Source organism: Nematostella vectensis, chromosome 2, assembly GCF_932526225.1.
Source record: "Nematostella vectensis chromosome 2, jaNemVect1.1, whole genome shotgun sequence".
Taxonomy (NCBI): Eukaryota; Metazoa; Cnidaria; class Anthozoa; order Actiniaria; family Edwardsiidae; genus Nematostella; species Nematostella vectensis.
The window spans coordinates 6,709,412-6,734,593 of record NC_064035.1 but is presented as its reverse complement, the minus strand read 5'-3'; the positions used below and the strand labels follow the sequence as shown (position 1 = coordinate 6,734,593).

At 40.9% G+C, this 25,182-nt stretch overlaps 4 protein-coding genes across 6 annotated transcripts; 1 reads left to right on the top strand and 3 right to left on the bottom strand.

The window, feature by feature from the left end:
- Positions 1–826: 826 nt before the first annotated feature.
- Positions 827–3,144, bottom strand: LOC5517905 (ras-related protein Ral-A). Its single transcript, XM_001637840.3, has 2 exons — positions 2,913–3,144; positions 827–2,620 (listed from the first exon to the last, which is right to left on the bottom strand). The coding sequence occupies exons 1-2, from the start codon at positions 3,015–3,017 to the stop codon at positions 2,123–2,125; spliced, it is 603 nt and encodes a 200-aa protein (XP_001637890.1). The 5' UTR covers positions 3,018–3,144; the 3' UTR covers positions 827–2,122.
- A 465-nt stretch (positions 3,145–3,609) lies between these two features.
- LOC5517962 (CCA tRNA nucleotidyltransferase 1, mitochondrial) lies at positions 3,610–7,059 on the bottom strand. The gene is made up of 2 exons (XM_001637839.3): positions 6,112–7,059; positions 3,610–4,423 (listed from the first exon to the last, which is right to left on the bottom strand). Exons 1-2 carry the CDS (start codon positions 6,992–6,994, stop codon positions 3,906–3,908), a joined length of 1,401 nt encoding a protein of 466 aa, XP_001637889.3. The 5' UTR covers positions 6,995–7,059; the 3' UTR covers positions 3,610–3,905.
- Positions 7,060–8,411: 1,352 nt separating this feature from the next.
- Positions 8,412–25,033, bottom strand: LOC125561043. Of its 2 annotated transcripts, XM_048724006.1 has the most exons (7): positions 24,805–25,033; positions 15,482–15,583; positions 15,091–15,261; positions 14,685–14,824; positions 13,415–13,531; positions 8,935–9,025; positions 8,412–8,683 (listed from the first exon to the last, which is right to left on the bottom strand). In XM_048724006.1, the coding sequence occupies exons 3-7, from the start codon at positions 15,211–15,213 to the stop codon at positions 8,606–8,608; spliced, it is 549 nt and encodes a 182-aa protein (XP_048579963.1). In that variant the 5' UTR covers positions 15,214–15,261; positions 15,482–15,583; positions 24,805–25,033; the 3' UTR covers positions 8,412–8,605. The 2 variants fall into 2 exon arrangements, with proteins under 2 accessions (XP_048579963.1, XP_048579962.1); XM_048724005.1 differs by lacking the exon at positions 15,482–15,583.
- LOC5517960 (F-box/LRR-repeat protein 15-like) lies at positions 17,627–23,457 on the top strand. 2 transcript variants are annotated; one of them, XM_048724003.1, is made up of 2 exons: positions 17,627–17,823; positions 20,125–23,457. In XM_048724003.1, exons 1-2 carry the CDS (start codon positions 17,793–17,795, stop codon positions 22,638–22,640), a joined length of 2,547 nt encoding a protein of 848 aa, XP_048579960.1. In that variant the 5' UTR covers positions 17,627–17,792; the 3' UTR covers positions 22,641–23,457. The 2 variants fall into 2 exon arrangements, with proteins under 2 accessions (XP_048579960.1, XP_048579961.1); XM_048724004.1 differs by lacking the exon at positions 17,627–17,823 and adding an exon at positions 17,841–19,844.
- Positions 25,034–25,182: the final 149 nt, after the last annotated feature.

Sequence of the window (25,182 nt, the reverse complement as noted above, 5' to 3'; positions counted from 1 at the left end):
GAAAGCAGGAGGGAAGGGTGTGACGTGTGTGTGGGAGAGGAGGGAGGGGTGTGACATGTGTGTGGAGAAGAGAAGGGAGGGGTGTGACGTGTGTGGGAGAGAGGAGGTAGGGGTGTGATGTGTGTGGAGGAGAGGATGTAGGGGTGTGACATGTGTGTGGAGGAGAGGAGGGAGGGTGTAACGTGTGTGTGGAAGAGAGGAGGGAGGGGTGTGACGTGTGTGTGGAAGAGGGGAGGGGTGTGATTTGTAAAGAAAATCTTTCGGAAAAAATAATAAAGCTTTCCTTTTTTTCTGGTTGCATAAATCCGATCCTGAAAGTGGTTGAAGCCAAGTCTAACATTGTCAAGCTCCAGAAAACTGTTTAATTTGACAATAAAATAATGTTTTGATTATAATGGTCACTTTCTTACCCTTCTAGCTTTGGACTAGAACTTATTTTAGATCCAACAAGCAGAACCATTTCATTCATGCTATTAAGAGCAAATTACAAACCAAAAATCATGGCTTCAGAAAATCTTGCTATTTTAAATAAAAGATTACTCAATCATAAATCTGATTTCTAAAGATTGATACATGGATGTTACAGATGAAATAGTAGTTAGAATTTGTAGGGGCAACATACCCAAAAATGGCTACACCCCAAAGCAAATACAAGGAATGCCTAAGATCCCCCTCACCACAGCAATTTATCCTAACTACTGTGTACCCTCTGCTGTGTATACACATGCCTCACAAATTATCAGACCCTAAGCCCCACCCACATCTGTTTTATTTATTTATTTAGATCAGGAATTGATGACTAAAGATAAGGGGAGTGCAACCTTGCTTGGTTGAAATATGCTTTCTTTTTACTACAGTATATATTTGGACTTTTAATAGAGTGCCTTAAAACATATCCCTCTAACGCAAATCTAGTATTGAACATGGTTGTTGAGAATTTGATGAAGACTGAATGGTATGACTAGAGAAATTATAGGAAATCTGTTGAGTAACTAAGCTAAAACAATAAATCAATGAAGGCTTGGAGCTGAATATTGTATGTCTTTTTAAACAGTCTAGTGATGATATTAAAATCATAACCCTTTCCTGGAGCAAAAAGAGAGACTAATGTTTGAAATGCCAAGAAAACTAAAGAGGCATACAATGCACAACTTCAGCCTTGTGTTGATTTAATTTCTTGATTGGAACTAGTTTTGATGGTCATGTAAACATGTGTGGAAAGTCCATGTGAGACCAAACTGTTCTTTAACTATCACTTCCAATGGTATACATATTCTTATGAATATTCAACCTATTATTAAATAATTGTTTTATGATTTATAAACATGTATGTAAGTGTCATTCAAACATAAGTAGGATAGAAGGTGAACAATGATAAACTAAGGGTGTAAATATAGCCTTAGCCTAAATCATCAAAGCGAGATTTTTTTTTTACTTTCTGTGGCATATGTTGTGATAAACACTTGAAATACTGATAGTTTTTTTTGCATGTGTGATACCTTATATCCTGTTCGTTATTTGTGATACAACCCTAGGGAAATTTGGTTGTAAATTCATATCAAAGAACAAAGTACAGTGATATATATAAGGTAAGGAATAGAGCTAGTTGTGTTATCTATATTGGTGTTCTTGGACATGAATTTACAACCGAAACTTCAATCTACTGCTTAATATATGTATCATAGTTTAAATATTTGATAATTAGGTTTTTCCTTTAGTGAAGCAGTACTTAAACATTTGGGCATTTTATTGACAACTTAATGTAAACTGTGCCCAAGTAAAGAATTTTATTAACAAGGCAGTTGCCTTGGGTACTATTGAAATAAAAAAAAATGATTATGAATTGGGTAATAAAGTACAAAGAGTGACAAGCCTTGTGTTTGTTATAATAATATAGTTCGTAAGTGCAGGATGAGACAGGATTATTCAAATGTCAAAAGCTGTGGAACACAGGTATTTAGTTTGCACAACGACTTGCCAGTAACTAGTAACAACTGTACAATACAATGTTTACTGTACTATGCCAAACTAGTGCACTCAATTGTCCTGACTATATTATTATTGTGCCTAAAGTCTACACTGTTGATCTCAAATTACAATCGATAATTACATCCACCATTCATCAGAGTATTACACATTTCTTTTTACCCTTTTTACCCTTCTTGCCTTTTCCAGCAGGTTTAGAACCATCGTCCATTTTTCGTGATCTTATCTCCCTCATGAGATCAAAAAATACTTTGTCCACATTAGAACGCGTCTTGGCAGAGGTTTCTACGTAGGGAACACCCCATTCATCAGCCTTGCTTTGCCCTTCTTCGCTAGTAACTTGTCTTTTGTCGGTTAAATCGCTCTTATTTCCAACCAAAAGGAAAGGTATTTTATCATCCCCTTTCACTCGGAGAATCTGTTCACGAAACTCCGTCGTCGCTGCGAATGACTCCGGCTCGGTAATAGAAAACACACAGAGAAAACCCTCACCACTACGGAAATAGTTGTCTCGAATCGCGGCATAATCTTCTTGTCCGGCTGTGTCCAGAATATCAATCTGACATTCTTCCCCGTCAAGAATCGCCTTCTTCCGATAGCTATCCGCCTTAGTTGGCTCATAATCCTCGACAAACTAAAAAAAAAAACATCACAGAGAAAATAGACGGTTACTCAAATTCTTTCATGCAAAGTCGACGAGTTCTCGGTTTGTTTTCTCTCTATTGGGGTTGGGTTTTTATAAGTAAATATATTTCCAAATTAAAATACAACCTTTATTTCCCTGCTCTACGAGTTCAAACCCACTTCTACAAAATCCATAACCTTCCTGTATGTCCTCACTTTCATGGCATGTCCAAAACAGAATAAATCGAAATAAAAACACTTCAATTTTTGAGGATATTTTCACATTGTGCATAATTTCTTACCTCTTCGTACATGAATTGTAAGGTCAAGGCTGACTTGCCGACGCCTCCACTGCCTACCATAATGACCTTATGAAGGCCTAGCTGCTTTTCCTTAGTCTTCGACATGTTGTTGAGGTACCTGTGTGGTAATTTTAGTGATCGGTATCCAGATTCGGTGTAAAAATTAGGAATTTTTGGGCAAGGGTTTGCTTTCTTCTTGCAACCGCTCCTTCCTGTAGTGACAGCGGTGACGTCACGGACTAGCCCGAGGCCCCAGCCGGGACAAATCTCATAGCTATAAATAACCAAACCCCGGTGGAACAAATAAATAGCAGTCAATTTTTGCAGTCCATTAATCATTTGATTCGTTTTATTCGAATACAGAACGCACCTCAGGCTAAATAGCAATTATTCAGTAAATATATGGTTGTTAGTCTAAAATGCAGAAATGGAAGTCTTCTTTCTCTCTCTATTCTTCTTAAAAAAAGGCCCTCTGTTTTCCAGTGTAATGTGAATGTGGGGCTTCTGGTTGGTTTTCACTAGGACGCAAGTGCAACGCACATCATTCTCTAAATCAATGGAGAATAGCAGCTTGATTTTTTTGTGCTTGTGTTTGCTCTTGCCAGTACAGGGTATAGTCTAGTACTTGACCTCTCCTACGCAGCTCAACCACTGGGGTGCATTTCATGATGGCAGTAAGGAAGAGTAAGCACACAGATGGACACAAAGCTTACATGGCCATAAAACAAATATCAAAATTTTTCTAAATTAAAAGTTCTACTTGGTTATCCCCTTACTTATAAAAAAAATTGCCTTCAATCCTTTGATTAAATCTAAAAACTAAAAAGAAGCATTTTGAGTTATTAGACTAACCTTTTACACCAGCTATAAGTTGGAAAATAATGTTTTAGAAATTTTACAAAACATTTTTTACATTATTGGGAACTCAAACCCTTACTTCCCTTACATATTTTATTACAAATGCAGCTTGAGCTAGATATGAGCTGACTATGATCACCGTTTTATCATATGATGGGCCTTTTCGAGCAAGTCCTCTTTGGTAGCAACATAATAACTTTCTTTCCACATTTGCTTTAATTGACTCAAAGTTCGGCCAAATTCTGGACCTGGTTTCAGACCAATGCTCTTCAAGTGATCACCAGTGACAGGAAAAGATGGAATAATCCAGCAGGCAATAGCCTCACCTAGCTCATGTCGCCCTTGGTAGTGCAGTAATTCTGTTATATGGCCCCTGAGGGTTCCCTTTGATTGGGCACTGGGGCTTACGACAAGCATATCTTGGTATGGTTTCAATGGGGTTTCATGTTCTTTGGGCAATCTGTGCTCTGTTATGAACTTTCCAAGGTTTCTCTCAGCATTTGAAAGCTTCCAATGTCTTGCCAAGATTTCTGCCTCACAAGCAGTGTTGACAAGACAGCAAAGAAGGGTTACCGGTTGAAGAGAGAATATTTGGCTTTCTTTCCAAGCTCTGTGGAATTCTGTCATACAGGAAGCATCATAGGTTGGCAAACCTACAGTAAAAAAAAATTAAATGCTTTAAGTAAAAAAATCGAAAAGTACTGCTAATAGTACTACACCAAGATAAAATTCTCCCAAATGAAAATTTCCGCCCTGTACCTTGGTTTGCCACTATTCTCTATAAGGTAGCCATATATGATAAATGTAACTGCATTTATTAACCCCCTGTTACCAAAACACATAAATATTTTTTTATTCATGGATGACACTTGACAGAAGCTTTTAGGGTTCTGTAAGGGTTAATAGGAACCAAAGTTTGGCAGGGAAAACAGGATTTACAGTAGGATATCAAAAGGAGCACAATTTTAGTTTCCTGAAAAATTGTGCTGGATTTTGGAATTAACAGGTTGTAAGTAAGAATTAAGGTAGGAATTGTAAAGAAAAGTTTATGAGAAAACTAGATGAGTACTACCCCTTTTGGATCCTGGCCTGTTCAAGCAGAATTATAATATTTCAAAATGCACACTAAATAACCCTAGGCCTGGAAACCAAATAAACTCTAACCCTTTCACTCCTGGGTACTTTTGAACAAAATTGTAAAAAAAAAAAAAAAAACAGACTGAAAACAGAAACCTCCCCCTTATTTCAAGTCCAACCCTAACATTTAAGTTAGGCTACCACTGACCCAAGACGGTATGCCTTGAAGTTTCCCAACAATGCTCTGCGGTGTCTTTTCAATCCAGCGACAGCATTGCTACAGCCTGTTGCTTACAACAGTTTTGCTTGTAATTTTCTTTAAAAATACAGCTTTTTCACATCTGGAGAGTGCCTTAGAACATCGTGAAGTCTATTTGGGCAAAATTAATGCTGTTCTCATGGATATTTGCATGCTGAGGCTGATTCAATGGGATAGTTCCTTTTTTGGGTTTCACCGAGTGAGAAAGGAATTTTCTAGTAAATGGCCTCATACTCTCCGATGTGGGCCATCTTTGCTACCCAACCTTATTCAAAAATTGTTTTCAGACTTGTTCTGGGTTCCTTGGACCTGATAATGTTTTGTTTGGCTTTGGGGCAAAGACACTTATAAACAAACTGTTATGATTATGGGGGAGGAGTTTGCCCCCTCTTTGTGAAGGTGTTTTCAAGACTCCCATGATGCAGTACCAGCATGCAATATAGCCTAAACATGGAGACTCGCTTCCAGTGGAGGTTTTAGCATTGAATATTGTGGCTGATGGCTGTCAAATGGGACCCGACAGAGAGCATTTAAGGAATCTATTTGTGACTTGATCTGTGTTCGCTTGTCTCTATTTGTAGTTTGAAATTTCGTGTCTATTTTGGTTATGAAATGTTTCTGAGTTTAAGCATTTGTTAACGAATTGGTCAGAAATCAACGTTTATATTTTGCAATGGAGTCAACTCTAATACATTGCTTGGATGTGCTTTTGAAGGTTGTCTATGCCTTGGATGAATCCATGAGTATCCGGGTCTATATTATTTGGGCCTATATATTACGGGCGTCTGGGGACGTTATAGTAATAAAAGACCTCAGGCCTAGGACAAATTATGTTCTTTTCATCTTCTACTCCAAATGAACATAGAATGGTTCATTTGCATGCATTTGCATTTGGAATGGTATATAGAAAGGACAACATCTAAACAAGGCCTAATTTTTCTCAAAATTGTGTGGATGTTCAAGTTACACCATGGCATATTTTCGCTATATACTTGTTTACCTTACCTATATTGCTTGCAATTCCTAAATCATAAAGCATCTGGAGCAAATGTTGGGCATGGTTACCAATCAGTATTTTAGACACTTCTAGCCAGATTCGTTCCACTGATATGATCCTTAGCCCCTCCGCTAGTTCTTTTATAACAGCCAAGGTATCTGGATCATGATTATCTGGTTCTGTTGCTATCTTGCCATAAAATCTAAAGTAACGTAGGATCCTAAGATAGTCTTCCTTGATTCTGAGCCTTGCATCCCCAACAAACCTTACATGACCCTTGCTGAGATCTATCTCTCCATTAAAATAGTCATAAAGATTCCCCGTTAAGTCAACACTCATTGCATTAAATGTCAAGTCTCTCCTTTCTGCATCAAGCTGCCAATCATTAGTAAACTTGACTGTGGCATGACGACCATCAGTTTCTACGTCAATCCTAAGCGTTGTCACTTCAAAGTCAGTTTTGTTTATGTGTGCTGTAAGAGTTCCGTGTTGCAGACCTGTCTCAATGCATCGTATCTCCTCGTCTTTGAACATCTTGATCATTTGTTCTGGGGTTGCATTTGTGCACAGGTCGATATCTTTAGGCAATTTGCCCATCAATAAATCTCGAACTGCCCCTCCGACAATTCTCAGCTCGTAACCATGCTTAGTGAAAACGGATGAGAGACGAAGAAGCTCTGGTGTATGAATAGCCTTAAATCCTTCAGTGTCCGCCAAAACCGTCTTCCCTTCCATTCTACGTTTAGAACTCACAGCAAACTTCGACAAGTACCAAGCCAATATTGTCTTACATTGATTTTTCCCACACGGTTCTAAGCGACTTGGTTGAAAATCCAGATGTTTAGAAAACGCCGCTATGCCAGGAATAAGCTGTACTAGTCTTCTAAACATAAGAGTCCAAGTTGGATACTAAACACTTGCACATAAAGTAAGCAGGCGCCATCTTGGATGGAATATGAAAGAGTGTGCTATGCACAGGGAGCCCACGACAGGCCCGTACCCAGGATTTTTCTTGGGGGGGAGTGCGAAATCCGAAAAAGTGGACCTAATTTTCCGGGGGAGGGGGGTTGGAGGGAGTTTTCTGATAAAAACCTGACCACCCCCAAGAGAACAAAAAGGGATTTTTTATGCCTTTGAAGTATCTCCACGGACATTTATTGTCGGATCTGGCTACAAATAAAGTCTGACTTATATATTGATGACATACCAGAGTGATCAAGCTTATGCTTTATGGAGGGGGGGGGGGGGGTGGGGGTGCGTTCGTTCCCCCTGGGTACGGGCCTGCACGTTTAACCTAATTGCCGATAATAATAAAATACTAATAATGTAACGGGTGTCTCTATATCAGAAAAGAGGTTCCTACGCAGTCATTCAGTCGTTACATATAGTCAATCGTCACATATTGGTCCTACACAATTTCATTGACAACCGCGCATACCTTTACGCCTCCATTGTCCTAAACCTCAATCATACTATTTTTACACAGCAATTCAATATAAAAGCAGTACCCTTGTTCAATTAGCGATACCGTAACGATTCGAATAAGCGTCCATCTTAAATAAGCGCCCCCTTCCCAATAGGCGCCGCCCTTCGACCTCGAATTTTGGAATAGCGCCCCCTCTCCCTTCCCTCCCCCAAAAAATATCCAAACAAAAGCAAATTAAATGGTGCATAAATCTGCATTTTATTGCCATCAATTTATAAACAATCTAACGGCATTTATACTGTAGTTTCAGTTTATCACAAACATAGTTTGGCTCTCAATCGATTCAGAAGCTGGTATTTTCCGCCGAAATAAAATAAGAGCCCCCTCCCCAATAAGCGACCCCCAAAGACCCCAAAAATTGAATAAGCTCACCGGGCGCTTATTCGAATCATTACGTTAATTCAATATAATAATAAAAATTTTCGTCTCCTTGTCATCATTGTATCGAGGTTAAACAGTCCTGAGCTCATGTTCATGGCATGACAGAGGACAGAACGAATTACTCAATATAAATTACTCAATGCTTATTGGCTAAGAGCCAGGGTATTTCTTTCTTAATTGAGGGCAAGATTACGGAAAACATTGAAAACAATTGTGCCAATTTTTGTTAAATCCGAAATTTTACTCGGCCCCATATTATCACCTATACTAATTCACACCTTAATCACTATATTTTTCATTCAGTTACAGATCCAGGAAAGGGAAGGAGTTAAAAGAAGAACTAGGTAAACTACTTATATTCACAGCCTATATGATATGAAATAAATGATTCTTGGAAAGGAGTATCAATTAAGTTGTACTCTCATTTTATTTTTTTATTTGTTATCATGCACATACATTCTATTTATCTTCTATAAAAGACATATAAATTAACACTTTCTATGGTAACATATATTTCTCATGCAGGTTGATTAAATATAAAATCCAGATAATAAAAACAAATACTTATGATTCTAAATCTAGCTTTAAGTTGACAAGTCGACGAAAATAACGATAATTTCCGTCCTCAAAAGCCGTTATCTGGCGATATTTGGCCATACTTTTGGTAGAATCCGTAGGCAGCACTGACAAAAGCAAGCACACAAGACGCAAGTCTGAAATAGACAGCCCAGGTTGACCATGAGTTTAGATGGCAAGAGGGGAGAGAAACAAGCACGTGCCAATTTACATTGAGGCGGAGAAAGAGTTTAAAGAGCAGAGAGAGATGTACCACGATGAGAGTACAACAAACATATTAGGGGAGTGGGCTAAAAGGACCCCCAAATACAGCATAACAAGCGGAAAAATGCTTATTGAACATTCGCAAGCACTTGCGAAGCACGTGACTACCCATAAGCATACGCACCAACATAACTGTCATCCAAAAATAGCCATCGCCACAGTCGGAATACTTGGGCCTGAAGTGGTACCAGTCCATGCCCTTAGTTCTTGAGCAGCTACAAGCAAATAAGAACAAAGTCCAACTCATTTATTCGGAAAAAACACACGTGTACACACTGGTTAATGTGCACTGTACTCGTTATATACACAGATGGTGGTGAATACACAGGATGGCGGCGTGTGCGAATTGCTCGTCATGTACATACTAGGTGATATGTGCAAAGCTTGTTAGGTACACACTATGTGATGTGTGCAGAGCTTGTTACGTACACACTAGGTGATGTGTGAATTGCTCGTCATGTACACACTAGGTGATGTGTGCAAAGCTTGTTAGGTACACACTATGTGATGTGTGCAGAGCTTGTTATGTACACACTAGGTGATGTGTGTATTGCTCGTCATGTACACACTAGGTGATATGTGCAAAGCTTGTTAGGTACACACTATGTGATGTGTGCAGAGCTTGTTACGTACACACTAGGTGATGTGTGAATTGCTCGTCATGTACACACTAGGTGATGTGCGAATTACTCGTCATGTACACACTAGGTGAAATGTGCAAAGCTTGTTATGTACACACTATGTAATGTGTGCAGAGCTTGTTATGTACACACTAGGTGATGTGTGAATTGCTCGTCATGTACACACTAGGTGATGTGTGAATTGCTCATCATGTACACACTAGGTGATGTGTGAATTGCTTGTCATGTACACACTAGGTGATGTGAGCAGTGCTCGTCATGTACACACTAGGTGATGTGTGTAGAGCTTGTTATGTACACACTAGGTATGTGTGAATTGCTCGTCATGCACACACTATGTGATGTGCACAGTGCTTGTCATGTACACACTAGGTGATGTGCGCAGTGCTTGTCATGTACACACTAGGTGATGTGCGCTGTGCTTGTCATGTACACACTAGGTGATGTGCGCTGTGCTTGTCATGTACACACTAGGTGATGCACGCAGTGCTTGTCATGTACACACTAGGTGATGTGCGCAGTGCTTGTCATGTACACACCAGGTGATGCGCGCAGTGCTCGTCATGTACACACTAGGTGATGTGCGCAGTGCTCGTCATGTACACACCAGGTGATGTGCACAGTGCTCGTCATGTACACACTAGGTGATGTGCGCAGTGCTCGTCATGTACACACTAGGTGATGTGCGCAGTGCTCGTCACGTACACAATTTGATGTGCGCAGTGCTCGTCCTGTACACACTAGCTGATGTGTGCAGTGCTCGTCATGTACACACTAGGTGATGTGCGAATTACTCGTCATGTACACACTAGGTGAAATGTGCAAAGCTTGTTATGTACACACTAGGTGATGTGTGCAGAGCTTGTTATGTACACACTAGGTGATGTGTGCAGAGCTTGTTATGTACACACTAGGTGATGTGTGAATTGCTCGTCATGCACACACTAGGTGATGTGTGAATTGCTTGTCATGTACACACTAGGTGATGTGTGCAGAGCTTGTTATGTACACACTAGGTGATGTGTGAATTGCTTGTCATGTACACACTAGGTGATGTGTGCAGAGCTTGTTATGTACACACTAGGTGATGTGTGCAGAGCTTGTCATGTACACACTAGGTGATGTGTGCAGAGCTTGTTATGTACACACTAGGTGATGTGTGAATTGCTCGTCATGTACACACTAGGTGATGTGTGAATTGCTTGTCATGTACACACTAGGTGATGTGTGCAGAGCTTGTTATGTACACACTAGGTGATGTGTGAATTGCTCGTCATGTACACACTAGGTGATGTGTGCAGAGCTTGTTATGTACACACTAGGTGATGTGTGAATTGCTCGTCATGTACACACTATGTGATGTGCGAATTACTCGTCATGTACACACTAGGTGAAATGTGCAAAGCTCGTCATGTACACACTAGGTGATGTGTGCAGAGCTTGTTATGTACACACTAGGTGATGTGTGCAGAGCTTGTTATGTACACACTAGGTGATGTGTGAATTGCTCGTCATGTACACACTAGGTGATGTGTGCAGAGCTTGTTATGTACACACTAGGTGATGTGTGAATTGCTCGTCATGTACACACTAGGTGATGTGTGCAGAGCTTGTTATGTACACACTAGGTGATGTGTGAATTGCTCATCATGTACACACTAGGTGATGTGTGCAGAGCTTGTTATGTACACACTAGGTGATGTGTGCAGAGCTTGTTATGTACACACTAGGTGATGTGTGCAGAGCTTGTTATGTACACACTAGGTGATGTGTGCAGAGCTTGTTATGTACACACTAGGTGATGTGTGCAGAGCTTGTTATGTACACACTAGGTGATGTGTGAATTGCTCGTCATGCACACACTAGGTGATGTGTGAATTGCTCATCATGTACACACTAGGTGATGTGTGAATTGCTTGTCATGTACACACTAGGTGATGTGTGCAGAGCTTGTTATGTACACACTAGGTGATGTGTGAATTGCTCGTCATGTACACACTAGGTGATGTGTGCAGAGCTTGTTATGTACACACTAGGTGATGTGTGAATTGCTCGTCATGTACACACTATGTGATGTGCGAATTACTCGTCATGTACACACTAGGTGAAATGTGCAAAGCTTGTTATGTACACACTAGGTGATGTGTGCAGAGCTTGTTATGTACACACTAGGTGATGTGTGCAGAGCTTGTTATGTACACACTAGGTGATGTGTGAATTGCTTGTCATGTACACACTAGGTGATGTGAGCAGTGCTCGTCATGTACACACTATGTGATGTGTGTAGAGCTTGTTATGTACACACTAGGTGATGTGTGTAGAGCTTGTCATGTACACACTAGGTGATGTGAGCAGTGCTCGTCATGTACACACTAGGTGATGTGTGAATTGCTCGTCATGTACACACTAGGTGATGTGTGAATTGCTCGTCATGCACACACTAGGTGATGTGTGAATTGCTCATCATGTACACACTAGGTGATGTGTGAATTGCTTGTCATGTACACACTAGGTGATGTGTGCAGAGCTTGTTATGTACACACTAGGTGATGTGTGAATTGCTCGTCATGTACACACTATGTGATGTGTGCAGAGCTTGTTATGTACACACTAGGTGATGTGTGAATTGCTCGTCATGTACACACTATGTGATGTGCGAATTACTCGTCATGTACACACTAGGTGAAATGTGCAAAGCTCGTCATGTACACACTAGGTGATGTGAGCAGTGCTCGTCATGTACACACTAGGTGATGTGTGAATTGCTCGTCATGTACACACTAGGTGATGTGTGAGATGCTCATCATGTACACACTAGGTGATGTGTGAATTGCTTGTCATGTACACACTAGGTGATGTGAGCAGTGCTCGTCATGTACACACTAGGTGATGTGTGAATTGCTCATCATGTACACACTAGGTGATGTGAGCAGTGCTCGTCATGTACACACTAGGTGATGTGTGTAGAGCTTGTTATGTACACACTAGGTATGTGTGAATTGCTCGTCATGCACACACTATGTGATGTGCGCAGTGCTTGTCATGTACACACTAGGTGATGTGAGCAGTGCTCGTCATGTACACACTAGGTGATGTGTGAATTGCTCATCATGTACACACTAGGTGATGTGTGAATTGCTCGTCATGTACACACTAGGTGATGTGTGAATTGCTCGTCATGTACACACTAGGTGATGTGTGAATTGCTCGTCATGTACACACTAGGTGATGTGTGAATTGCTCATCATGTACACACTAGGTGATGTGTGAATTGCTTGTCATGTACACACTAGGTGATGTGTGTAGAGCTTGTTATGTACACACTAGGTGATGTGTGAATTGCTCGTCATGCACACACTAGGTGATGTGCGCTGTGCTTGTCATGTACACACTAGGTGATGTGCGCTGTGCTTGTCATGTACACACTAGGTGATGCACGCAGTGCTTGTCATGTACACACTAGGTGATGTGCGCAGTGCTTGTCATGTACACACCAGGTGATGTGCGCAGTGCTTGTCATGTACACACTAGGTGATGTGCGCTGTGCTTGTCATGTACACACTAGGTGATGTGCGCTGTGCTTGTCATGTACACACTAGGTGATGCACGCAGTGCTTGTCATGTACACACTAGGTGATGTGCGCAGTGCTTGTCATGTACACACCAGGTGATGCGCGCAGTGCTCGTCATGTACACACTAGGTGATGTGCGCAGTGCTCGTCATGTACACACCAGGTGATGTGCGCAGTGCTCGTCATGTACACACTAGGTGATGTGCGCAGTGCTCGTCATGTACACACTAGGTGATGTGCGCAGTGCTCGTCACGTACACAATTTGATGTGCGCAGTGCTCGTCCTGTACACACTAGCTGATGTGTGCAGTGCTCGTCATGTACACACTAGGTGATGTGCGCAGTGTACTCCACATTAATTTGTCAGTATACGCATTCATGTGTGCAGTACCTGTTAACAACGTAGGACCTACACCAGGCCCAGAAGCCAAAACTGACCAAAAACGCACTGAAGATGGTTGAGACGAGGTTCAAAAACGCTATGCATGACTTAAACCGGCTCACTAACCTGTAAAAGAATGGAGTCGAGTGTTCTGTAAACATGCTTTACCAAGAGAGCATAAAATAAGAGAGGGACACTTTGGTATTACCCACGCGCCATGTCGATTCCGAATCTGGCTATTTTTAGAAACCACCACCCCACCACTGCGCGTGAGCATTTTTACTCACCCTACCCCCGCGCTTTGGCATTTACATCTTGTTGTTTGCCGCTGTTTTGTGACTTGAAACCGAAAAAAACAACCCTATTTGCACAAATACCATCGAAAATTTCATTCTGGCATCAATGATACGGGAAGTTGCGGTTTATTAAGGGGATGTAGTACTTTGAGGATTGCAAGATTTCGAAAACGAGACTTCATTCAAAATCAAGAGCGGAAACCTCGTGCTTCAAACACCGTTTTCGCTCAAACTCAATGCTTCTTCGTGGTTTCTAACATTCATTATCTTCCTAATGGTCAAACGAAATCTGTAAGTTAGACATTAGATATGATATTGATTCTTGCGAATATTCCGGTGAATTGAGAAGGAATCCAAGAAAAATACATTTCATAAAACTATCCTTGTAGCGAGGGAATGCATTTTTGTGATGATCAAAGCCAGCAAGCTGGAGTATCTAAGCTTTTCTAATAGCGAGAAAATAAAAAGGGGGATATTACTGTACTTCTTTGATGTTGTTATTATTATATGTTATATTATTATGTTGTTAAATTATACAAGCTGGAGTCGGGATTTGAATCAAACGCGGTATCACATCCATTCTTCACTTGACTTCGTCGCTCAGACAAACAAAACAGTCAAACTATTCAGGGATTTAGCTTTCTGTGAGTATATTTGCCAATCTTGCTTACTTAAGTTAGACTTGTTTTCTTCTTTCGGGTTATTTTACATGATCTCTTTTCATTCCTATCGAGTTGGCAAAACAACAAGACGCAACCCGCGGGGGAGTAGGACAAAATAAAAGGAGCAAATCCTCACGCGCAGTGGTGGGGTGGTGGTTACTAAAAATAGCCGGATTCGGAATCGAAATGGCGCGCGGGCAATACCAAAGTGTCCCTCTCTTATCTTATGCTCTCTTGGCTTTACTTAACGCACCCGTTATAAAGAAAGGACCTTAGAAGAATGTTAACAAAAGGGAGCGAGCAATCCGACTCTCTGCTTACCTTGGAGGCCGAATGAGCCCTCTTTGATCCTCTTCAAACACCAGCAAAGTGCTCATCGCGAGGTTAAATACGCTCACGAACAGAACGAGAGAGCACCACAGCCGCGAGCCGCCAACAAGGACACGTGACACCTCGAACACCTGCGGATATAACATAGCTCAGCCCAGTCCCTCTGCTGTTCGGTTTAGTGAGACGAGTAATGAGTGCGACTCGCCCTAGACCTCGCGCTATATCGCGGTCCAACTTCGAACACAGGAAACCGTCAAGAACGGCAGGAATTTATATAACATAAAAAGATCTATCATCTACGATCTTGAGTTAAGGGAAGGCTAGTTAAGCGCAGAAGGTTGTGAACGAGTTAAGCTCTATAACAAGGTTGAACATACCTTTTCAAGAAATTTCTTACCTGGGCAAACAGCAGACAATGGCCGCACTTTTTCAACGAACTAATCATCACGTGGGCGATGATGGCGTGTAACACAGCATTTCCGCTCAACAGAAGCGGTATCATGGGCTGACGAAAATACATCTGTGCGAAACCAGAGGTGCGAAACAGTCTCAAACTAGGACGTCCGACCTGGTTAAAGAAGAATGACCATAAAGTATACAAAAATGCGCGGTGAACCGTTAAGTGTTAGATTTGTGCTTCACCCTCCTCATCTCTTCGCGTAAAACCGAGGTCAGGCGTCAAAATTGACGAAGTTTGTTTTTATCCTCGGTTTCACGCGCTTCGCAAAGAGTTGTGGGAAACTGTGGGCAAGGTGAGTGAAGCATTCCCAAGATGACTCAGCACACACCCTGGTCCCTTGGTCCTTGCTCTTTTTTTGCCTATGCTCCTACGCAGCCGGTTTTAGTTTTGGTCTTCCTGTGCGGTGTGCGCCCTCGTTCCGAGATTTTGGCTACAAAGTAAAAACTTCTCCATTTGATCAATTTTATTCCTATCTATTCCTTTATTACAAATTTTGATCCTTATCAGCCAGCAACTATGGCACGAGGCGAAAAAGGACCAAGTGCATGGCGGAAGAGCTTCCAGCTAACACGGAAAGAGGTGGGTGTGGTTTTGCAAGGGAATAGGGAGATTGGGCGCTTGTTCATAATAGTGCGTTAAGATACGGGAGTTTAGCCACTCAAAGTAAGGTGGGAGTTTGGCTACCACTGAAAAGTGGGACGGGGTGGGGTTCTTGTTAGAATAATGCGGAGAGAGTTTAGCTACAACAGGAAGATGGGAATGGGGTGGAGTGTTTGTCACAATAGTGCTTTAAGATGCAAAAGGCTTTTAGCTTCCAAGGGAAGAGGGGGGCGAATTTAGCTACCAAGGGAATATGGAAGTGGGGTGTGGTGCTTGTTTACAATGGTACGTTAAGATACAGAAGGAGTTTATCTACCAAGGGAATAGTGGTAGAGTGTGGTGCTTGTTTACAATGGTACGTTAAGATACAGAAGGAGTTTATCTACCAAGGGAATAGTGGTAGAGTGTGGTGCTTGTTTACAATGGTACGTTAAGATACAGAAGGAGTTTATCTACCAAGGGAATAGTGGTAGAGTGTGGTGCTTGTTTACAATGGTACGTTAAGATACAGAAGGAGTTTATCTACCAAGGGAATAGTGGTAGAGTGTGGTGCTTGTTTACAATGGTACGTTAAGATACAGAAGGAGTTTACCTACCAAGGGAATAGTGGTAGAGTGTGGTGCTTGTTTACAATGGTACGTTAAGATACAGAAGGAGTTTACCTACCAAGGGAATAGTGGTAGAGTGTGGTGCTTGTTTACAATGGTACGTTAAGATACAGAAGGAGTTTACCTACCAAGGGAATAGTGGTAGAGTGTGGTGCTTGTTTACAATGGTACATTAAGATACAGAAGGAGTTTACCTACCAAGGGAATAGTGGTAGAGTGTGGTGCTTGTTTACAATGGTACGTTAAGATACAGAAGGAGTTTACCTACCAAGGGAATAGTGGTAGAGTGTGGTGCTTTTTTACAATGGTACGTTAAGATACAGAAGGAGTTTACCTACCAAGGGAATAGTGGTAGAGTGTGGTGCTTGTTTACAATGGTACGTTAAGATACAGAAGGAGTTTATCTACCAAGGGAATAGTGGTAGAGTGTGGTGCTTTTTTACCTACCAAGGGGGGTGGGGAGGTGCTTGTTTACAGTTTAGCTACCACGGGAGGTAGGAACTTGGAGACCTTGAACGTGCCTTATATTTCTAAGGGGGTCCATGAAGATTCTTAAGAATCTCAGCCATGCATACATCAATCGCGCCATTATAGCAATGTCATTGTATTATTTAATCGATATTATCAATAACAGAAAAAAAAGAATCAGAATCATTTGGTACTGCTTCAAATATCGATAGAATCCCTAGCTTTCTTCTCAAAAAGAACCCAATAAATCAAATAAACTGTTTTGATAACAAAAGCAAACCATTTGAGGCATTTTGTCGGATACTTTTTAGTATACCCTATCAATGACAAGACTTAAAACACCCCGTGGTTCATCCGTTTCTTTGATTCACTCCAATGAACATTAACCAATCCTTGATAAAAAAAAGTCAGCCAACCATAAACAGTTTAACAAAACATTGACTAAAGAACAACCATTTGAACCAAAACTAATAAAAAAAATCGGAAAAATCACACTGCTGCTGTAGTGTATTCCTGTTGTAATATCTATTTAGTCCGAAAACCTGAAAAAACACCAGTGGAAGAATATAAACCAAGAGTATTGAGAGAGGAAAGAAAAGTGTATACGAGTTTGTTTTTATTCCAGCTCCATGCAACCAAATAACACCACAGTACTGGAACCCGCGACAGGTTAGAATTTTATTGCTTTCATTTACCAATAGATAAGTAAAGGCCTCTAAACAGCCAATTCTTAGTGCACTTCTACATACCCCTCCCCCCATAGGTTAGTATTTTAATTCCAAATCTCCAACGCGAGCGCTTTGCATATCCGATCGCATTGCATTATTTAAATTGCTCGGTAATTGTTTTCAGATAAACAGCTTGTAACACGGAAAAATATCTGCAAAAACGCGCTGAAATGTGTGTTAGAGGTTGCCGAGTGTTTTCAATATAATACTGTACATTATGGGTTGATGGATTAATATGGGAAACGCTCAGCCGACGAGTTCTGAAGGTAAAAAGCAAACCGTTTCGTCAAGTCTGTAGCCATTTTGTGTAACACAGGACGGCGCGGCTGCTTGCATGACAATACAATAGCATGAGCCTTCATTATAACGATAAAACACTAGAAATTTAACTATGAACCGAGTGCAAATAGCATAGCGATTAGAAATACATTCTTTTGAGAGTCTTTGACGTTTCCAAACCAGCGATGTAAGGAAAACATTCCGAGTAAGAGTTTGGTTCCAAGCGAAGCTAGAGTTACGTAGTAACCTTTGATTTCCGTGCGTTGTGCGTCATTCTGTTGAGTAACCCTTCTTCAGTGATTCCGATCTATTTGTAGTGCAGACAGTAAAGCCGTTTAAGGTCTTATGTTAAAGAATAGCGGGCAAACTTCGTTAAGACTTGTGTACATAGAGCAATCATTGAACGCCATTATGTTGCTGCCCTTAGCGTCAACAGTGTTTGCATAAGCTTCAAACTGCTTGTTCTGTAGTGGCTAGCAGACCCGAGCACGCATAACCCAGTCATCTAGCACGCTCAACGCTCGATAAATGCCGCTGATTAGATAGAAAATCGCTTAACAGCCTCGCAACTCGTTAATACTATACTCCTCGAGAGCGAGAAATCGTCCCATTTGCGAACCGATTAATCACACTCAAGCAAGCCCAAGCTACGTTCAATCGCAAGTCAGAAAAGTATTGAATCGGAATTGTCTGAGCCGTGTGGCTTTCCCAGGCACTTTAGATATAGGTCTGAAGTCCGTGCAAAACTCTATCACCTGAATATCTATCAATCTTTTCGACAGTATCTACCCGGAAAGTCCCTGCGACGTTCTAGCACGCTTATGTTTTACTGTGTGTTTTGTGTACAGCATCTCGTTTATCTTAACAGTAGAATAGTACTCGTATCAGTAACCCACAGGGTTTTGTAAACTGCCACCTATGACGTCGAACTAAGTTGTGTGGCTCTGTGTGGGCTAGATGTCGTGTTTGAACAGGCGATAATAAGATAATTGGATCTGAAGATTTTACTGAATTCTCCAAATGCAAGGTTAACTTTCTGGCTTCTGGTTATACGGCCTGGTTATTCTCGGGATCTGACTTTCAAAACACTAAAAATCAAGGCATCTATTTGATTAACCAAGAGGGATTTAATATGAAATATTGTTGTATTTCATCATAAAGAAAAAAGTGGTTATTCAAATTACGGAAAGAGACCTATTTATTCAAACAAGATTATCCCGATTGCTTGATATACTTCGCAGATCGAATTCGCGACAGAATAGGCATGGCGTATATTAGCGATATAACTAGTAATCCAAAACATATCTTTAAAATAGTAATCCAAAACATATCTTAGCACGCTAAAAAACTTATCAGTGCGACCTCAAGTTTTATTGCACTAGTCGAATGTATGATTTCATCGACTTGGTGATTTGATCATGAAGCATGCGTGAGTTCGGGAAAATGTATATCATAAAAATATCTTCTCAATATCATGATATTGGTCTCGTTTTAAATCTCATTGAGTTCTAGATTTACTGTTATTTCATTCTAATGTAATACAGCAAAAAGCTCACGATACTACCATAGCATGTTATTTGTAAGTAAGCGCTTTATTTGTAGGTGTTTATGTGGGTTATCACGTGAGGGGATTGCATTACACACGCACATCTGTGCCAAAACAGGTCTAGAGACAATCGTGAGATACACAAATGCTTCGCCTTTAAATTCCAAGGATGCAGCGATCCGAGCGGAGCACTCTTGCGAATGGAGCTTGAGCAAAAAAAAAAAACTTTTAAAGTTTATCTATAGAGCGCACTAAACATTTTAAACGTTTTGCGACGAGCTCGTGTAGCGTCTAAGTGAGGAGAGGATGCACGTATTGGAAGTCCGTAACAGCATGCTTAACCTTAAATATGAAGGTTATCTGAATAACTGTACAAGAAGACACAAAGTAACCCCAGTGTATCTAGCCATCAATCATCATCATCAGTCACACTAGTCTAGAGGCAAATTTGCCATTTAAATGGTAAGAAATTAAGGGAAAGTTACTGTGTTTGTCTAGTTTCTTCAAAATATGTATCGTTTTTAAGCAACCTCTTAAACCTACATACCTATTTGAACTATCATTGATCATTTTGTTGGATTTCCTTCCAAATACCAACCACTTCCCATTTATGTATGTACCCAGCTCTCAACATGCAAGCCATTATACTCAGCTTTTTGTTTCCTTATTATCATCAGCCCATCACGCTCCATCTTATTCACTGATTACCCTTAAAATGCTAACCAATGCCATCTCTCCGTAGCAACCTCTGGCAAAACCCACAGATCTGGGAAGAATGTTGCTAAACCAAGGCCTCATGGTCAGCAAGTCCAGTCAAAGTTGACAAACAGGAATGGTGTGAACCAGCAAATGCAGAATGGGAGTGCTGGGGACCTTACTCTACCAGTAAAAGAAAATGACCTGCCGGACTTCCTCCAGTTACAGCATCGTCCACAGGGCTGGCACCAATCACCGGTCATGCAGCGGAACCTACGGGACCCAGACTTGACTGTCATGAGCACAGGGCTTATGATACCAGATAATGAATTGGAAGTTCCAGATTTCTTACTGGCAAAAACCCCAAAGACTAATGGCAAGTTTGTACAGGTGGATGTGAATCACCATCCAAGGATGTCAAACGGTGTAAAGGAGCACAACCAGAGTAGGGCAAGGGATCCTGGGTACATGAGAGAGACATCAACATTTGGGATGCACTCATCTAATGACAATATAAACATGGAGTCTGATTCCTATCGGCATACCAGGATGCCAGCTGATAACAGACCATATAGCCCTCCTCTGGCACATGGGAAGGTGGTTACGAAAATTATGCCTAACTCTACACAGAGAACACAGACAATGGTTCACCATAGCACAAATGATTTACGAAGCAGGGAGAACTTGAGCAAAAGCAGAGACAAGTTGTACAGGAGCAGTGAAAGTTTACACAAAAGTAAGGAATCCATGCATAAAAGCAATGACAATGTTGTGGACTTGACAGATGGAATGGTGGATGATTTTGGTGACTTCACCTTGAAAAGAAAGTACAAGAAGCCAGCAAAAAATAGTAGCACAAACCAAATGTCAGATATAGACAAGTTTGCACCAGGTGTCACTGGTCGCCATGCTGTTAATTTCCAGAAAAAGTCACCTTCAGGAAACATAAATACAAGAAAACCCTATAAAACAGGCAATATTCATTTGTCTGGAAACGATTCAGACAGTATTCCAAGCACATCCTCACAGTCATTTACAGAAACTCTGTCACCCAGACGGGACCAGAAGCAACCCAGAGAATATATCACCCCCAGGCAAGACCAGCTAGGTGTTCACCCTCCTCATTTTGGGCTAGACAGTAATGAATCAGAATCAGCTACTCCTGGTTCCCATAGCAATCAAATAGGAGAATCAAGCATGGGTTACCAAGACAGTTCATTGGATGACAGCGGCCATAAAGTGACTCGAAAAAACTCCCTGCAAGCCCATTTGCGAAGGAAGATTCAAGAATATGAAAGATCACAAAAACAGCAAACATTAGCTCAAGTAAGATACGACAGTGACACTACTACCATCAGTGAGCCCAGTGCATTCAGCGAGGGAAATGCATCAGTCACTAGAACCACACAACACGGGAAATGCCCTAGTGCAATAAACAACCTTCCAGAAGACTTACTCTTGAACATCTTCTCATATCTTACCACACCAGAGTTGTGCCTGGCATCTGGAGTTTGCTGTAAGTGGCAGTATTTATGCTGGGATCCAGTGCTTTGGACTTCTATAAAAATTCTCAACCACCAGAACAGTGACATCAACCGAGTGCTTAGGAACACCTTGACTAAACTAGGAAGCAATACACAAGGATATTGCCTGACTGTGCGCAGCATTAAGTTGAATGGGAGCGAGCTGGTTTCTGATAAGGGACTTGGGTGTATCAGCAGGTTTTGTATTGATTTAGAACACTTAGAACTTATTGGATGTTGCTGTGTGACAAGTAAGGGAATACAGGAAGTGTTGATGAATTGTTCTAGTCTACGACATCTCAACGTTGCAGGTTGTTCCTGCCTTAACAGTATCTGCCCACCATCCTTTAATGGATTCAGCATCACAGAAAATGGGCAATTTTTAAAACTACGGCATCTGGATCTAAGTGACTGTGTTGCTTTTGATGATATGGGTTTGCGAACAGTAGGTCTAAGCTGTGGTCTGCTTGAAAATCTTTATCTGCGGCGATGTACACAGGTAACAGATGTTGGCATCAGACACATCGCCAACAACTGCCGGCAGCTCAAAGAGTTGAGTACTAGTGACTGCTACAAGGTCAGAGACTTTAGTTTGAAAGAAATTGCCAAAAACATCCCAACCCTGAAATACCTCAGTGTTGCCAAGTGTCCTGTTAGTGACACGGGAATCAAGTACATCGGCAGATACTGTGTCCATTTAAAGTACTTGAATGTGAGGGGTTGCGAAGCTGTCACAGATGCTGGGATTGCATTTGTGGTCCAAAACTGCCTCAAATTGAGGTCTCTTGATATTGGAAAATGTGCCATCACAGACAGTGCATTGAACACGATTGGAATCCATTGCCCTCAGCTGAAAAAACTGAGCATGAAAGGATGTGACAGAGTCAGTGTTAATGGCATAAAATGCATAGCTAACCAGTGTTGCAACATACAGTATTTAAATGTTCAGGAGTGTAATTTAGATTATGACACTTTTGTCTATATTCGGAAGCACTGTCGCAGCTGTATTATAGAACATACATGCCCAGCATTTTTCTAACTTGTTACAATCACCCTATACTGATGCATATCATAACATGGGCATTTTGGTTGGCACACAAACCCAACATTAAATGTATTTTTCTTTCACAGTTATTTATTACCAGGTGCATACTGAAAACACATGTGAGAAAATAAATGCAATTATTTGTAATTAATCTGAAGTATGGAAATCAATGTGTTACTTGTTTTTTTATAGTTTCATCTATCTATGTAAGAGCCAACATTCATAATCACAGACAATTTTTTAATTTAAATTGGTACCTGTAGCATGTTATCTTTAAAATATTTATACATTGTTACAAACATAACAATGTACTGTACTGAAAAAAACAAAATCAAAATGTTTTATACGAATACTCCATCCTACAAGGTTAGTTTAACCTATTGCTTCTGGTTTATACACTATACATCTCAGTGAATACATTTATAAATTTTATACTTATCAGGGCATGACTTACAAGTTCTATCCTATTGTTCAGGTGGCACTTCTTAATCAATATTCAATTGATGATAATGGGAGAGACAGTGACACTAATTTCATTAAATATTTCTGCTTTGCATTTAAGCAATTATTCCATCTATACTGGTATTTTTTCTGTAGTGTAATGTGTAGCACTGACTCTCTTGTAGTCATAATTGAAGAGCAATAAAAAGTGTGTCTTTATCAGCCATTTTTGGCAATTTATAAACCAAATCTCTGTTGCTTAGAGACAAATGCAATTTTAGGTGGGTACTTGATTTTTATATGAATATTTTTATAGGAAAATAAAATAATCTCAAGTATGAAAACTTTTTAAAATAAATAAATAAATAAATTGGAGTAGCTAATCACTTTCATTGCAGCTGGGAAGCTGAATTACAAGAGCGCAGATTCAGACGTGGTCGAGTTGAAGGCATATAGGAATGCGCCTCAGGCAGCCGACATACAACTCATGTCTGACCACGGATCACAGCTAAGATCGAAATTGTTGGTTTTGTGGAGGGATGAAAACCGGAGAACCCGGAGAAAAACCCTCGGAGCAAAGGCAAGACCAACTAACTCTACTCACGTCGGAACCGGGAATCGAACCCAGAACCCAGTAGTGAGAGGCACAGGCACTACAGAGCGACGCTCTGCCAACTGTGTCACCTAGGCTCCCTAAGCTCCTTGCTTTGTCCTCAATGTTTTTGAATGCAGTGCTTCATATTTCACATACACACTGGATCCTGCCCCCTGCCTTGTGCGCCTATCACTCAATTAAAACTAAAAGGAATTTGTAAAGAGATTTATAATAAAATGTATAACGTTGATATCTAAAATGACAGCGATAAGACTGTGATTTTCTAGCTTACTTGAATGGATAAGTTATATTTCAAAATTATTTTTATTTCGCATTGGTAATGTTTTGATAAAACATGTTTGAAAAGCACGTGAAGGTGCCATTTTAGCATCAAAAAAACTCTCAAGAAGAAACTCCCAACCCATCATGTATGAAGACCAATTTTTTAAAAGGCTGACACGTTTAAGTCTTTTGATTCAAATACCAAAAATACATTATGCGGCAGTCAATTGACAGCCTGACCCCTGGGACATACCGGGGAGGTAACGCTGTCATGCGGGGGATTTAACACATATTTAACACCTGTAGTCCATCGGGGGGGGGGGGGGGGGGTAGGGAGGGGATTTAACAGAAGCCCTCAACAGGCCGGGAAAGGGGGCGTGGAATTAACGCTGAAATGGAAGTTGCGTCCCCGGTTTTTCCCGGTGTATTCAAATAATTTTTCAACAAAGATACTTGCTTGCAAATCTAAATCTCTGATAGTATTGACTGAAGAAAAATATAGTTTACTCTCTATCTATCGATGTCTGTTGATTTTTAAATTTTAGCAATCCTATGCTGAAAATACTAGAAAGGGCCCGAAAGTGGGTGTAGCAGGCAAAGGCTTTTTCTCGCCGAAGTTTCGTTCACTGAACATGGCAGCTCAATGTATGGCTTTCTATGGTGGGACGTTATCGGAAAACACCGGGGCCATGTATCGGGGGTTTTAACAGCGTCACAGGCCCCGGTAGCCGGGAAAGTAACGAGCATTTAACACAACATGAATGTTAATTTCCCCGCTATGTCCCGGGGGTCGGGGTGCCGTGGTTTCAATTGACTTGTGCATCAGCGGACGGAAGTTACCTGTGTCGAATGATCCTCAGTCAAAATCATTCACTTGGTGAATGAGACGAGAGAAACCGACCTCCTGAATAAGCGTACCACAATACCCAACCTTTAAGTGCGCTTTGAAGATGATATGGAGGATCGCTTCTCTACATATTGGCGATCGTAACTTGGGCCGAGGAATATACAATGAATAAGTGTTGTGACTTTTTGTTTAGAGAGAATGAATGAGAAAATAGCGGGTATAACGCCTGCGATCAATCAGCGGGATTTCCGTACAACATACGCGCGCGCAAATAAATAAAAATTATCAAATTTTGTCTTACTGTATCTTTGCTATATATTTTCACTATCCAGAAAAATACCATAAGAGTATCAGCTTTTGTGGAAAACGTC